Raw genomic sequence first — 16,757 nt, forward strand, 5'->3', positions numbered from 1 at the left:
GTTTGAGGACCTTTGAGTGACAAACAGTGAGCATAATTTACAAATTATTTTCTGTTTCTACAGATTGTGCTATTGCATCATTTTTAGGTCACGTTTAACAATATGGCATAAAATAGTTAATTTAAACAAAAATGGGAAACTCAGAGGGAAAAAAAGGGGGGTGTGGACTTTTCAGATAATCCACTTACTGCATCTTTGTTGTGCCTATCCTCATAATACCCCTGAGTCCCAGTTGCTGGATTTAGCTGTAACACTTACCAACTTCCAGAGAAGCAGCAGCTGTGCCACAGCTTTCATTGCTAATATTCCTGGCATTATTGCCCTGTAAAGCCCTGTGGCAAAGCCTGCACCTCCTCAAGGTGAGGGCTGCTTGTGGCTGCTCCCTGTGTGCAGCTGGGTGAAAGGCAGAGAAAAGGGGAATGAAAGAAAGGAAGGATTCCAGGAAGGATTCCAGGAAGGAAGGATTCCAGGAAGGAAGGAAAGAAAGAAAAGAAAGAAAGAGAGAGAGAGAAAGAGAGAGAAAGAAAGAGAGGGAGGGAGGGAGGGAGGGAGGGAGGGAAGGAAGGAAGTGGCGGAAGGAAGGAAGTGGCGGAAGGAAGTGGCGGAAGGAAGTGGCGGAAGGAAGTGGCGGAAGGAAGTGGCGGAAGGAAGTGGCGGAAGGAAGGAAGGAAGTGGCGGAAGGAAGGAAGGAAGGAAGGAAGGAAGGAAGGAAGGAAGGAAGGAAGGAAGGAAGGAAGGAAGTGGCGGAAGGAAGTGGCGGAAGGAAGGAAGAGGCGGAAGGAAGTGGCGGAAGGAAGTGGCGAAAGGAAGGAAGTGGCGGAAGGAAGTGGCGGAAGGAAGTGGCGGAAGGAAGGAAGGAAGGAAGGAAGGAAGGAAGGAAGGAAGGAAGGAAGGAAGTGGCGGAAGGAAGTGGCGGAAGGAAGTGGCGGAAGGAAGGAAGGAAGTGGCGGAAGGAAGGAAGGAAGTGGCGGAAGGAAGTGGCGGAAGGAAGTGGCGGAAGGAAGTGGCGGAAGGAAGTGTCGGAAGGAAGGAAGGAAGGAAGGAAGGAAGGAAGGAAGGAAGGAAGGAAGGAAGGAAGGAAGGAAAAAGGCCAAAATGCCAACCAAATTGATTCCTGATGGAACTCAACCACTGGATTTCTGCTAAGGGTAAAACTCCAGGAAGTCACAGCCCAAATGTTACAGATGAGCATATAAGGCGCTTAAGCTCTTATCTTCCCACTTAACTGGCTCTTCTGGCACTGCACTTTTTTCTGTAATGGGGTTAACATGCTCCAAGCAACCATAGTAGGGATGATAGATGTATTATGTATCAATTGCTCACCCCCTTCTTACCGATGCCCAGCCAGACCACGGGCAATGCCCCCAGTTTATACAAGGAATTGCACTGTGCCATAAATAAAGCCAGCTGCTTATCTTTCCCCTCTGCAAACCAACTGGATTCACCTTGTCCTTCAGCAGCTAGCTGGGGTTAAACCGTGGCATCCATCCTACAGACTTCCTTGCCCCTACCCTTCAGCTCTTCTCCTTCAATTTCCCCATCGCATTCCTATTGGTCTGGCACAATCTTTGTTCCTAGCCAGGAGTGGATCTATGGGGGTATTTGTGAAAATTGCACAAAAATGTTAGGAAGCCTGCCAAGGAAATAAAAAAATGTTTTCTCACCTCTTTTGGGAAACAAATTGGACATTGGGGCATGCAAGAATGGGGCAATGCCAAGAGGCAGCTGCACTCCTGTAGGCAGCCCAAGAAAAACACAGGACCCGTCTTCCTTGTATGGTGATCTTAGAGCTCCTCTATGGCTCTGGACAACACTTGTTTTATTCCCAGAGGAAATACAACAGGGTCCATGGCTCTTCAGGGTGGTCACACTAAACTTTTGACTGGAAATAATTGGAAGAATGGACCATTTTGTCTCACAGGACAGACACAGAGAAAGAACATTTCCGAAATAGCTGGGCCAAACACAAAGGCTCCTGTGCGACACTGCTTGCAGTGTGGATCAGGAGCAGAACCAGAACAGGGACTGTGAGCCCACCCAACATGGCTGGGCAGCCTGAGTGGATCCCAGCCACACACAGTGCAGATCCTGGTGCCTTGCAGCTTTTCCATGGTGACAGGCTCTTCTGAAGCTCTCATAAAGAGCTGGTTTTTTAGCAATGCCCATTTCAATGAAATATGCCATGTAAACCTGTTCATCTTCTCTCTCTCTCACCTTTCTTTTGTTGCTTTGATGGCCCAGATATGCTAGTCTTATGCAATGCCATATTGCATTTTATTGGGAATTAGTATACCTACAAAAATGGCAAATCATTGGAAATTCATCACCTTCTCATCAGACTTGTTTGGCAGCAGTTCGAGCTGAAGAATGTGCCAGCATTGTGTTGGATTGCCATTGCTGTAGAAAAAGTTTGTAAAAATTTAGCACTAGCATCATAAACATTAATAGCCAGAGTGCACAAAGCCTGTAGACTGTGGCACATGAATTGTAACAACCATATTACAATATGCCAAATAGCTAACTAAAGAATTGGCCAAAACATCCACAAGAAGATGTTAAATGGGATGTAGGAGCACTGTTTACTGGATAAGACAACCATTTAGTACTGAAACAGCAAGAAAATCAAACCAGTGCAATACCAGCAGATCCCCAACCCCAATATTATGAAATTGTTGCATGAGGGATGGCGAGTTTAGATTGTAAGGAAATAATTGCTCAGGGATCTCTCTGTTCAGGTCCCTCTTCAGAGGCACCCAGCTTGAGCTGTAGTGCTATTAATAAAAAGGACTGTGTAGAAGAATCTCTTCCCAGTTCATTGATTCGGTGAAAGCCTGGAGTTGAACCCAGCTGTGGTGGCTGCTGTGTGTAATTTCCATAGCAGTTTGGGGACCCAGTGGGACTCAAGGCATCCAGCACTAGATGTTGGATGCTCTGGTCTCCAAATGTCCAGCTGCTGGCATCACCTGAGAAATCTGGGGACAGGAGACACTGACACTGATGAGTGCTAAAATTCCAGCACTAAATTCTGGATAGTCTGTCTTACAGTGAGTTCAAGTTCCAGCTCAGAAGCATGGTAGGAGAGGTGAGCATGGCTTGATCAGAGTAAGGCACATAAATTTGGCAAACAGATATGGGGAATGTACCCAGCATAGGGAAAGGGATGCCCTGAACTGAGGTATGATTTAGTGGAAGATATTAGAGCTTGTGGAGAACCTGAAGTGAACTGGACCAAAGTACAGGAATGTGGGCAGAGGATACAGGAACACCTTAGTGATATTGGGGATGATCATGGTGGGATTTATTAAAGCACAGAGGAATGACCACACAGTACTAACAATGAACTAGTGGCAGGAGTATTTGTTGATCACTCAAGGTATACAGAAATACTTTAAAGAACATATGGCTGGGTGGCAAGGGAGGACATTACAAAAGACCCCAAGTTTTATGGTCATGTTTATGTGTTACATGTTTATGTTTGATGGATGGGAAGAAACACACACAGAGCTGAACTTGCAAAGGAAAAGAAACAGGAAAAGCAACAAGAGGCGACTCTTTTAGTGGAAGTACTGGCAAAGAGTTTACAACTAAGAGGGTGAAGGAAGAGATTTCCCCCTTGAAGAGAGGCCAGAGGTAGGTCAAATAGCAGATTTGAAAAAAAATTTGGAAGATTTTTAATTAAATGGGAGTAAAAATGTCATTACTTTGTGAAACTTGGTCACTGGCAAAGAAAACGCTCACTGCACACTAAGGGGCATCATGGAGAACTGGTCATGGGAGATGTAAGACAGGAATCATGAAGTAATCTGCAATGACTGAAGGCAAGAACTCAGAATACTGTGGAAATCTGAGTTTATGGGATGTGGAAATTACTGTAAGAAATAGGAAATAAAGGAATATGCAGAAGATTTGTATTAGGAGAAGTATCCCCGTCTTTTTTTATTAGGAAGAGATCTCCTCCAAACCCTGGATGTACAATTGCATTTATCATTCGGAGTCCTGATTTGACAATCACGGGGGTGTGTGTAACAGGTGAGGCTCAGGAGCCCGACCTGGAGATGCCCAAAGCCCTGGAGGGGCGCCCAGGGATTGCGGAGTCGGTCGGGCCCTGATGCGCGGCTGCCGAAACGCGCCCGAACCCAAAGGGAGGCGCGCCCTCTGCTGAGCGCAGCATCCCATCCCCGGAACGCAGGGAAAGGGATCCAAGTATGCCTTGCACAAGGAATCTCGGAAAGGGCTGAATTCCCATGTAAAACCCCACTGCTACCAGCTGGAAAAAACCAGACTGGATAAAGATGGGGATCCTGCGTTTCAATTTATTCCAGATTTGAGAGCAATGAACCTGCATGTCTCACACCCCTCAGTGCCAGATCCCGCTCCTGCACTCCTGCAAATCATGCACTGGGCTACATGTTTTATTGTGACTGATCTAACTGCAGTGTTCTTCAGTATTCCCACAGATTCCCTTGTCTGCATTCACTTGGAAGAGACTTCAGCTGATGTGACCTTGTCTTTTAGAGGGGTTTAATGGGCCTTTCACTATATTTTCTTGAATATTAAAATAAGATTTAAATGTTTCTGAGTTACCTGTTGGATTAATTTTAGTGCAATATGTAGATAATTTATTTCTAACACCTAGTAGAAATTGCAATTACTGTTTGAAAGATATTAAACATTTATGTACTGCCTTAGCAACCAAGGGCACATCTCTATCCAAGCTCCAGCTGTGTCAAATAGGAGTAAAATATCTGCAATTTGTTTTAAAGGAAGGACAGCAAGCAATAGATACAGAAAGAGTAAAGGTATAATTTAAATTCTTTGGACAGTTAAAAAAACCCACAACCAGCTCTGAGGATTCTTAGGTGCAGCTGGGTTTTGCCAACTGTGGATAGCAGGATTAGTGGAGCTAATGTAATCTCTGGCAGAAACAACAGAAAATTAAGAAACAGAACCCATTACATGGGGGTCAGAATGGGAAAAAGCCTTCAGAGCTATAAAAGGGCCCTTGGTTTTGGCTCCAGCTTTACGACTTCCAGACTACACAAAGCCTTCTGATCTGTATATATGTACAAAAAAAGAGTGAGTAGTGGAGTATTAATCCAGAAATTAGGACCTCATCAAAGACCTGTGGCATTTTATTTTATCCAGCTGGATCTGGTGGCAGATGGAGCTCCAACATACATTAGATCTGTGTCAGTGGCAGCTACAATAGGGGGGGAAACTCCACCTTTAGAATTAGGGCACACAATATACAATCTATGTGCCGTATAAAGCACTAAAGACACAAGCTGTGTGTATCACACTTTGTGCACAATGTGCACAGAAATACAGTCTTTTAAATGTAAATGTGTGATTCCACCTGGCAACACTATTACCAGTACCAGGAGAGAGGGAACAGCTCCACTGATGTGACGTAATCCAGACTATTAGTGAGGCACAAGCAGATCACAGACAGACAAAGCCCAGGTCTTGTTTTATCCACGGATGGATCATCCTACTGTAGCCAGAAAAAGCCTGGCTACACAGTTGTGGAACAGTGGCAGGTTGCAGATGCCAGAGCTCTCCCAGCAACAGCTAGTGCTTAAGGGGCAGAGTTAATTGCCTTAGCCTGAGCAGCAGTGCCTGGGAAGCAGACAAGTGAGTATTCATACAGGTTCTAAGTGTGCTTTTGGCATATGCCACACAATATTGTGGAAGAACAGGGGTGTCCCACCTCCTTAGGAAAAGGTGTGGCTAATGGAACAGAAATTTGGGACCCGTTGGACACAATCCAATTTCCCAAAGAAATTGCTGTGGTTTGCTGTCCATTCTGTGCAGGGGACACTACTGTAATCACCAAGAGAATGTCCTAACTGGTGCAGCAGCCACAGTTCCTCAACCTGCAGTGAGCATCATGGCAGTCACTTCAGATCAGAGCTCATGGCCTGATGTTGGCCATCCAGAAGGATTATGGCCAATCAGGTGTGAAAAGTGAAGAAAAGGAACTGTGGAAAAAGTTGGAACAAGTGCAAGACTGAAGATGGAATATGAGAAATAGGGACAAAACCTGTCTTACTGAAGAAATAACTGATAACTCAGTGGTTCCATGATGAAGCTCAGGGAAGAATGGAAGTGGTGGCTAATCAAGTACAACAAGTATGGGCAGATCTGCGTGTCTACACAGCTGCAAAAAGAGTTACTAATACCTGTCCCACCTGTCATAAATTATTACCTATAAAATTGATTTGTGAAATCCACCACGAGCATTTTTCCCATTCCAAAGGCTGCAAATAGATTACATGGATATGGCTGCAGCATGTAGATATAAACACTCACTAGTGACAGCAGCTTAATTTTATTATCTTCACGAGGGAGGGCATGCACAATCAGTAATACCAGTTGTTGCATGTACATTGACCAGAGTGGAAGGACTTCAGCCAATGCCCAAAGTTGTGGGAACAAGTAAAATTAATGCAAAAAAAAAAAGACAATATTTTGTCACTTCTTCACCAGTAATTTAGCAAGAAATATTGGCTCACCTCCTGGTTATCAGATGAGAAGCTTGGGCAAAATGAATTCTTTATAGGTTATTCATTTTTATGATGATCTTTGAAATAATGTTTGTTTGTATTGAATGTGATAACTCTTGCTGTACTCAGCACCTTAGGGTATTCTGTTCCCATTTAAGAGTAATGTTAATAAAAACAAAGGGAGGACTTTTGTAGAAAATGTTAATTTCAACTTAGCAGTAGCAATTTAAACATTAATAGCTAGACTATGCAAAGCCTGTAGATTGTGGTATATGTGCTGTGACATCCACATTACAGCATGTCAAGTAGCTAACTGCAGAACCAGAGAAAACAGCCTAAGAGGATGTGAAACAGGATACAGAACCACTGTATATTGTCTAAGGAGATGCCCACTTAGTACTGTCTACTCACAAAACAGCAAGAAAAATCAATAAAAAGTAAGAAGCTTCCAGGCTCCAATATTATCATTGGTCCTAGCTGTCACATGAGGAGTGAACTTAGATTGTAAAGGTGCAATTGCCAAGTGATTTCTTTGTTTGGGTCCGTCTTTGGAGGTGCCTAGTTTGATCTGGAGCACTGTTAATAAAAAGGACTTCATAGAAGAGTCTGTTTTCGACTTACTGATTCTGCCTAAGCCTAGAGCTGAGCCTTGCTATGGTGCTTGCTCTGCAGAACTTCCACAGCACCATCTGCTGGACAGCCACTACCTCCTGAGATCCCTGCTCTCCAGCTGTGGGAAGGCAGTCCACCACTTCACAGAAGATTAGGACGGTCGTGACATGTGGGACACAAATTCCCACAGGGTACAACATATCTTCTAGGTTTTAATTTCCATTTTACAGTCATAAAATCTTCTGTTCTGTTTGGAAAGTACATATCTGTTACAGCTGCATTGTTCCAAGTTTCACCATTCCTACTCACTAAACCAGTCCCATTGTCATCTTTGGCCCCACACCAGGTTTGTCACTGCTTTTCTTCCACAGAGATTTGGGGACCTTGTCAAAGCATACTTTCTTCCACCAGTAATTTGTGTCCCTGGCTCATAAGATTAGGGATTAAGGTAGGATTGAACTCAGTCAGCTGCAGTTTTGGAACTAAGCCTGATAACGGCCTGAAGGTGTGGTAGAGGCAATCAGCAGCTGACAATCTCCCATGAGATCAGAAACACCAGCACAGGATATGCAGGAGAGGTGCCAGTGACTGTGAAATCACTGTGCAAATGAGCACGTGTGGACACTGAGTAATTTGAACCTAGGGCAGGGTCCTGAAGGAAAGCCAGGGAATGGCAGAAGTGCACTGTGAGATGCTGGGGGCAGCCCCCACGGCTGCAGAATCCACCTGTGCAGACCCTGCTTATGTGGAAGGCCTCATGACAACTGCTAGAAGCATGACAGGGCTGTGTTGCAAAAAAGGAGTACTTTGGTGAGGACATAACAGGAAGGACATAACAGGTCCTTAAAGTATTTTAAGAGCATTTTGGGAAGATCAGATTCCTCTAGGTTACAAACAGTTATTTAATCAAGATATTCCATAATGATATTTTCATCTGCAGTGGACCACATTGCTTCTCAAAGTCGAGGAGCTGGGGTTGTTTTTACCTGGGTGACCTTTCAGGGAGGCCATGAGTGGAAAAAGAAACATTGCTTCTTCTCTTTCCCTGGGAAGCAAGGGATGATGTCACTTATAGTGAAATTGAGTATGTAAGGAATGGCACTGAAATAAACCATAGGGGTTTAGGTTAGAATGGTCTCTGCCCACTGCTGCTCAGTTATGGAGCATCCCCCCTTTTGGCTGGGGAAACCTGCACATTGGAGCTGATGGTAGGAATTATTTTTCTCCATCCCTCCTTTCCAGTGGCTCCTGGCTAATAGCTGGAACAGGCTGGCAGGGAGAAAGCAGAGACAGGATAAGGGTGAAAGCAGCCCCTTATGATTCACTCCCTAGGTCAGTGAATGCCACAGACAACCAATCCCCTCACACACCACCAGGGCAAAGGAGCGATGTTGCCAACAACAGACAGAAAATCTGTAACTGGGTTCAAACAATGGCATTGAGAACATATCTGATGGTCTGCAACAGGAGCCGTGCCTGCTTTCCTCCTGCTCTGACTCCTGTGATCTGCTGAATACATTGACCAGAGATTTTCTATTTATGCTGCTTCCTGTGTGGATTTTACAGTGCCTTGTAAGATCCTGGCTCACCCACCGCTCGTCCTTCAAGCTAGTGCCCTCACAAAGCTTCCTCATCTAACAGGCTGCTTTCACAAAACCTGCAGGAACATAATCGTCCGTGAAAGCTCTGTCCCTTTATCTGCCTGAAGTAGCAAACTCAGCAAATGAACACAGCTGGAGGAAGAGCATTTCCTCTGCTTACAAAACTGCTCTGATTACATGTGTAGATTTTTACCTGTCATGTCTTCTTTACTGCGCACAGCAGCTTTTCACTGCCTCGCTGTAAAACATTAAGGACTAGAAACCCAGAGGGGGATGAGCTTTAATGCATTCAGGGATCTTCCAAAACGTCTGCTGCAAGAGCTGCCATCACTGCAAGGAGTGTACAATACTCAGGGTATACAGCAAAAGACAGAAGGAAATATCTTACACTTTGTCTATAAACCCTACAAGGATCTAACCAGAAGCAATTACAGAGCATATAAATGAAAAAACGAGAATATTTTATTAAAAAATTAATTAAGACAAAATAATTTCCAAGAAAAACTAGACATTTTGTCCATTCACAGACTACCACATCATGGCACCAGGACATTTGGTGCTCAACTCATTGGTTGCAGCATTGTGTTATCTTTCTCTCAATTTTTGTTAATGTTAGGACAGAATTTCTTTCTAAGGTATGCCTAATGCTTCTCTTGCATGGGATGCCATCACGATTTTTGTGTTTTCATGGTTTCCAATAGCCTGAACTTATAAGAACTCAAGATGTGAGATTTTTATAGGATTGCAGTTATGAGTGGCTGTACACTGGACCGTGAATCTGTAGAGGTGAGTACATTCCCACAAATGGGCATGATTAGCAATCTTTTCTCCCCTCAAAGAGGTAAGTTGCCATTAATGGTGTGAATAGGATCATCATAGTATTTGCCTTTTGATTTCACACCTTTAGGGTCACATCCCCCTGTAGAGCATGATTATGCCTGCAGCCAAATTCGGAATTAGACATATTTTAAATTTTTGCTCTCACATGTTTGCTGAGGGTCCACCCTCCAAATTCTGAGAACTCTGTTATGTTGGAAATACTTTCCTGTTCCCAGGCTCTTCCTGGTGAGAACAGAACAAGAGGCAACAGGCAGAAACTGAAGCACAGGGAGTTCCACACAAACGTGAGTCAGAACATCTTTATGGTGTGGGTGACTGAGCACTGGAACAGGTTGCCCAGAGAGGTTGTGGAGCCTCCCTCACTGGAGATGCATCAAGAACCATATGGATGCAATCCTATCCAGCTGAATGGATTCAGGACCTTGAGAGGCTGGAGAATTAGGTGTACAGAAACCTAATGAGGTCCAACAAGGACAAGTGTAGGATACTGCACCTGGGGAGGAATAACCTCAGGTGCCAGTGCAGACTGGGACAGACGTGCCAGAGAACAGCTCTGTGGAGAAGGACCTGGGACTGCTGGTGGATGACAAGCTGACCATGGGCTGGCAGCACCCTTGTGGCCAGAAGGGCCAGTGATACCCAGGGGTGCATTGGGAAGAGTGTGGCCAGCAGCTCAGGGGAGGCGACCCTGCCTCTCCACCCATCCCTAGTGAGGCCACATCTGGAGTGCTGTGTCCAGTTTCGGGTTTCTCTGCACCAGAGAGACAAAGAGCAGAGATGATGAGGGGTCTGGAGCGTCTCTTACAAGGAGAGACTGAGGGAGCCCTGTTCGGTCTGGAGAAGACTGAGAGTGAATCTCACCAATGCGTATAAATTACCCAAGGGCATTTGTCAAGAGGATGGTGCCGGACTCTTTTCGGTGGTGCACAGTGACAGGGTGAGGATAGCCACAAACTAAACCACCAGAAATTCCACTTCAGCATGAGGAATAACTTTACATGGGAGGGTCGCAGAGCACTGGGACAGGCTGCCCGGGCGGGTCGTGAACTCTCCCTCTCTGGAGACACTCCAACCCCGCTGGGGCGGGTTCCTGCGCCACCCGCTCTAAGTGCTCTCACCGGCTCCTTGCGAGGGGGGGTTTGGACAAGATCCAGAAATTTCTTTCAGCCTTAACGAACCTGTGACTCTGTGGCACGTTCTCTGAGACAACCGTGCTTTAGCAGGGAAATCAGCCCCGACAGCCACAGCCACCCCACACCGGCGCGGGCCGCGCTCCGATCCCGCGGATACCGGGATTCCGTGACCAGGGGGCGGGGCCTTGGCCCGGGCCAATCGGCGGCCGGGCGGGGCTGTGGGCGGGCCCGCCGGTGACGCCACTCGGGCTATGGTGGCTGAGTAGTGACACGTCTCCTTGCGCGGCCTGCCGAGGGGCGGGCGGCCGGCCGAGCCTGCGTTCTCGCGCGATCCCGGGGCGGCGGTACCGGGGGCCGCCGGCGGCAGCGGCGGCGGGGACGGGCGGGCGGCCGGCGCGGCCATGGCGGGGCAGCAGTTCCAGTACGACGACAGCGGCAACACGTTCTTCTACTTCCTCACCAGCTTCGTGGGGCTCATCGTCATCCCCGCCACCTACTACCTGTGGCCGCGGGACCAGCACGCCGGTGAGCGGCCCAACCGCGGGCACGGCCGGCTCCTGCGCCGCCGCACAGCGGGGCCGGGCCGGGCCCGCCGCGCTCGGGGCTCCCGTCCGGCCCTGCCCGCGGCCCCGGGGCCGCCTGGAGGGGCTGGAGGGGCGGCGGCCCCGCGCAGCGCTCGGCGGCGGCCATTTAGCGGTACCTGGGCCGGAGGAAGGGTCCCGGGGCCGCCGCCCCCCGAGCGAGCGCGCCCGGCTCCGCGCCGCGGCTCCTGCAGAGTCATCGCTGCGCCGGGCTCCGCGCTTTGTCTGGGGCTCGCGTTTTCCCTTGGCTTCCCGGAGTGTTTCAGCGTGGATGACCTAAATTTTGGTCGTGGGGAAAGAGCAAGCTATTGAGTTGGGGACGAAGAAGAAAAGTTACGGGTTCAGCTTTTATGTCCCATAAGGTCACAGCGGGTGCCAAAATGGGGATTTGTTTTTTTCCCATTGCAAATCGCAGTTAAATGTCCGAAGGGCTAAATTTCTGTTTCACCCTTCGGGATGCTGCCTTGTGTCCCTGAACGGTGTTATAAAGTTTCTTTGACTAGTTCCGAATCTCATTTCCAAAGTAATTTTCCACTTTGTCTTTCCTGCATCCCTCTATTCTTGGAAGGAGAAGGCGTTTTGGTATATAGGCTGCACAGGAACGCATTTTTAACAGCAGTTCTGGGATTAAAAAGGCTGTAGGAATTGTGTTTAAAGGCTGTGTGGTAAGTGCTTAGTAAAACAGGGATGCTTGATACTGGTTCCCTCTGCAGAAACCTAAGAAGACCTCTTAAGAGCAGTTCTGCTTTGCCATCTGAGCAGAATACCTTTTGTTCCTTGCATCTTTTTACATTCAGTATCTGGTGGTTACTTAGTGGCTTTGATGCAGTTTTAAAGGGCTTGCCAGGTTCTGCTTAACTTTGTTTTATATGTAGAAGAAATACCTAGCAATGGAATCTTAGTCCTGTGCCTTCTAGTGAGGAGTAGGATAGAACAAATGTTGTTTTGGTGCCAAATGACAGCTGTTCACAGCCTTGGCTGCTGCCAGACGTGCCGGTGGCCTGTGGCAGGGCCCTGGCTGGAGAACCTCTTTGGAGGGTTGGTCTCTGTCCTCCAGGTACTCACTACCTGTTGTGCAGCTGAGGAGTTGGTTCTCTCTTCTGAAAGGAAAGGTTTCTCTGCCTCCTCTTTCTGCATCCTGACTGTTGCAAGAGGGAGGCGTTACTGTTGTTGAAGGTGTTTTGTAATCTTTGGGTTGTTCTTGAGGAGCGGGGAGTCAGAGAGAAAATGCTACTTCTGTAACCTTTTTCCAAACACCAAGATTTTTATTTTTGTTCTGGTGTAGGTTGGGAGGCACTGGGGGAGAAAATCGCTTTTTCTCTTGAACGATGCTTTCCTTCCTCCATAGTTCTTAAAAGCTGCTTCTTGGGAAAATGATTGTGTCTTGCCCGAGATACTGTGCAGAATGGTATGGCCAGCAGGGACACTGTGATGTTAGCATCAGTTTCAGGGGGCTGACAGAAGCAGGAAAAGCTGTAGAAATGCTGTCAAACTTGCAGCACTTTACCAGCCTTACATAGGTGATTGTCAACTATCCTTACAGAATGTCAGAAAATGAAACCTGACTTTGGAATATGGCTGTATGGATTTCACCACATTTCCAAATAGGCCTGCCATTAAATTTATTACTAATTTCTTTCTGTCTAGCCAGCATTGTTCAGTATGTAGAGGGCCTGCTGCATATTATTCTGCATTCAGTGCTAGATTCTTCCAAAGCTGTGTCAAACCATACTTTCCAAAGCAAAAGGTAAATTTTATTATGCTGTTGGTGCAAAGTAATGAGTCAACTAAGTGAAAATCACCAGTGGAAATGAAGGGAGATGGAAGAATGATTTCTGCCTCATAATTGTCTTAATGGATTTTAAAATGTGAATGTAGTCCAGTTTTTAGCATATGCATTAATGGCATGCCTGCAGTCTCTTGATTGAGTTCTGTTCTTCAGGCTCTGTTTAAACAAAGAGTTGAGGTGTCATACAGATCATCATTTGGGACTAATGTTGGTCTGCTAAGTAAGTTCTTATGAAGTAAATCTGCTAAGTAGCAGAACATTGTGATGTTTAAGTTAAGTGTATGGTTCTTAGGCAAGTAATTTCCAGCAAAATCCTCTGAGTATTTTTCTCACAGCTTTTTGTATGTATTCAACCATGCCTGTTCCAGCATTTGAACAAGATTTCAGGAATAAATTAAAACCTTGTGATGGTGGAAAATACTAATTGTTTAGCCACTGCTTCTTGTTTTCAGTGTAATTCACTACTTAAAAAAAAACAGCAAAACCACTTATTTCAAAAGCAGAGAGAAGGCCTGTGTCTTCAGAAGAGAAATCTTCCAACACTAGTGCATCCTGCTTCCTTTGATGGGCAGAAATACCTGGATGTTGATGTGAGATGTTATTTTGATGCCAGTTTAGGGTGGAGTTTCCAGTACTGAGGCACAGTATTGGGCCAAAGAGAACGAGTTCTGCTAAGACCTCTGCCCTCTGTGTGTGGAACCAAGTAACATTTTTGTTCTGGGGCTGTGTTTTGCCCTTCCTGTGCTAGAGAGCCGAGCCTTTGTCACCCCTGGTGGATTGGGGAGCTTGTACTGGTGAGCTCTTTCAGCTCCAGCTGCAGGAGCAAAGAAGACCAGATCAAGGGGAGCTTTTGAAGCAAATCAATGCTTGTCCTCCTCACTTCAGGACCCCTTTGCAATGCAAACCAGAGCATCCAAAAGACACAGAGCAGATTCCTTTTTTGGTAAAAACTGTGTTGGAAGAGCAGCCTCAGCCATGTTGTGTTGTAAGAGCAGATGAGAGCTAGCGTTTCGCAAGGGTGAAATGCTCACTGCAGGAAGGTCACACCACTGGTGCCTGCTGCCTCCATCTGCAAATGTGCTGCCATGGATTGCTGGTATGTGATACACTACAGAGTGCCAGTGGAGGGAGAAGTACAGCAACAATCTGGGAATTGCTGATGGCCTGGAATATTTTAGGATTTGTTCTGTGCTGTAGTTTTGTAGTAAATGCTCATGGAATAAATAACCCCCCCCCAAAACTCCGTGTTTGTTTTTGCTATAGTGAAGCTTGGAAAGTAAGACTGGATCTATATTGCTTTACTACTTCAAGGAAAATCAAAATGTGTTACCTAATGTCAAATTTGTAGTAGAATAGTTTTTTGGCAAGCCATTAACCTTTTGCTTTTAGTTCTTATAATAAACTCTTGGAAAGCCTTTCCAATACTACTGTCTGGAAGAACAGCATGATGTAACTTATGTCTCTAAAGTACTGAGAAAAATTGAGCTGTTTTTTTTCCTGAGTGTCTAAGCCTGCTTTTTCCAGGCATTCTGATGGGGTCCATATGAAGTGTTGCTGCAGCCTGTGGTAGGGATTGATGCTAGTATCTGGGAGGGTTTTGCTCTGGTGTGCTAGACACCCTGTGAACTGTCCCATAATTTCATTACCTCACCTTTGATAAACCAAACAAGCAAGTAATTGACTTTGTAAACTGTTTGTCCAAATGACTTTACCTCCTTGGTGTTGACTCCAGAGCTAATAAAGCCTTTGTGGAAGGTTAATTATTCAGCTTTGTGCCTTGGACTGAAGTTTCATAATAGCATTGAGGCAGCAGTGCTCTGACAGAGTTAAGTGTTGTATTTCTCCCCATCCCTTGTGCCAAATAGAGCACCAATGTATGGGAGTGGAAGAATGTAATTTTAACTAAAATTGATTGTTGTCCCTTTTTTCTTTCTTCTGCCTTATTTTTAAGTGTATTCATTTCTGTGTAAGACTGTGTGTAGCTGGGATGGTGCAGGATGTGACTGAGGGAAAGCAGACTGATTCTTTCAGTGTTGGTGATGGCTTCAGGTGATGGTGAATATGGCTTCAGGCTATATTGTTTATCCTTGACTTGTTTCTTTAAAACATATATGTGTGTATATATGTTTTATTACTAAAAAAATCATACTTTTTCTGGGTTACTTTTGTTTTGGTCAAATACTGGTATTAATTTAGCCTAATTACTGTGAGTAAAACCATTGCAAGGACTGCTCTTGGAACAAAGAATGTGGTTGCTAAAAAGTTATTCTGGTGCAGATTCATTCTTAGCTAAAAAGGTATTTTCTGCAATGGGAATTTTCAAGTTGTTTTTCTAAATGTTAATTGTGAAAGTTGAAGAAAAAGTTTCTTTTTTTTCCCCCTCAGCAGTTTGGGGTGGAGGAGTGTCCATCAAAGTACTTTCCTGCTGTTGGACTTGCTTTGAGGTTTCAGTGTAAGCTTGTGTAAGCTTAAATGTCAGCATCTAGAAAGGAAATAGGGAGCAAGGGGTGAATTAATTTAGTTGGATAATATGGCAGTTGTTGCACAATGCTGATATGTTTGCTGAACTTTGTGTACTTTTTGACTTTTACCTGTGCTGCTGGATTGAGGCACATAATTATAAAGCTGTGCTGAACAGCTGGTCAGAGATTGTGATGTGCTTTGTAGTTAAGTACATGTACCTGGAAGCTTGCTAGTTCATCTTTTTTAGTTTCTTTTGGTCTTCATTAAATAAATTGTCCTGTTTTAGGGCATTGGGTATTCATAATTTGTTACAAAGCTGATGGAAAGAATGGAAGTATCTATCCTGAGTTTTTTATAGTAACTTGAACAAAACAAGATGTTGAAAACATTTCCCAAACCCCTAAGAATAAGAGCTGTGAATTCAAGGATAATGCTAGAAAAAGATTGCAGTCTCTTCTCTGAGAGAAAAGAGGCTGTAGGAACTGTTCTGTTTGGAATGTAGATCTTCCTTCTTGAAGTTTAAGAACATAACCTACTGTTGGGAAGGGAAGAAAACCAGATGAATGGCTGCATTTTTGTATCTAGAAAAAGTATTGATATGAAATAGATAAAAGCTATTTTGATAACTTTCATTATAATAGAAATCCATACAAAGTCTATGGTGTTTCAAAATTAAAAAAAAAAAATTGTTTGGCTTTTGTTTGTGTTTTTTGTTTTTGTTGCTGCTCCCCAGCCTGGCTATATGTTGTCCTGTTGCTCACTACTAACATTTTTCCTTTGCACCCTCCCCTCTCAAGTGTTTCTGTGTGAGATATAGCTAAAGATTTCTTGAAGAACACTGGGCTAATACCAAGAAAAACTAATAAAAATCTGATTAAAGAAGGCAATTTCCTGCTAATCTTTGAAGTTGCCATACCTGTAGCAAGTAGCATAGGCAGTTAGAGAACCCTAAAAATATTGCAGACATTTTGGTATTGAGGGTGGACAAATATACAGAAATATTTAAAAATGACAGCTTACTTGGTGACTGTTAAAAGGGAGAATATAATACCATGTTGACACTTAATTTATTTCTTTTATTTTTTACTGTACTGCTATTTTGAAGCAGTAGGGCTTTTTGGGTAGTTCTGTAGATGGTTTAAATGTCAGTGACAACTACTAAGGTTTAAAACCTTGGTCAGAAGTCCTGAGAAAGTTGTTCTGTAAAGGTTTGCTTCGTTTTTTTGCTTAGT

At 44.9% G+C, this 16,757-nt stretch overlaps 1 protein-coding gene across 1 annotated transcript in view; it reads left to right on the top strand.

Moving 5' to 3' along the window:
* The first annotated feature begins 11,001 nt into the window (after positions 1-11,001).
* SEC63 (SEC63 homolog, protein translocation regulator) overlaps positions 11,002-16,757 on the top strand; it is a 52,608-nt gene continuing 46,852 nt past the window's right edge. Inside the window, exon 1 of the mRNA XM_058800887.1 lies at positions 11,002-11,217. Within this exon, the coding sequence (XP_058656870.1) occupies positions 11,094-11,217 (124 nt within the window). The 5' untranslated portion in view covers positions 11,002-11,093. The remainder of the gene's footprint in view (positions 11,218-16,757) is intronic.

This window comes from Ammospiza caudacuta, chromosome 3 (genome assembly GCF_027887145.1).
Source record: "Ammospiza caudacuta isolate bAmmCau1 chromosome 3, bAmmCau1.pri, whole genome shotgun sequence".
Lineage (NCBI taxonomy): Eukaryota > Metazoa > Chordata > Aves > Passeriformes > Passerellidae > Ammospiza > Ammospiza caudacuta.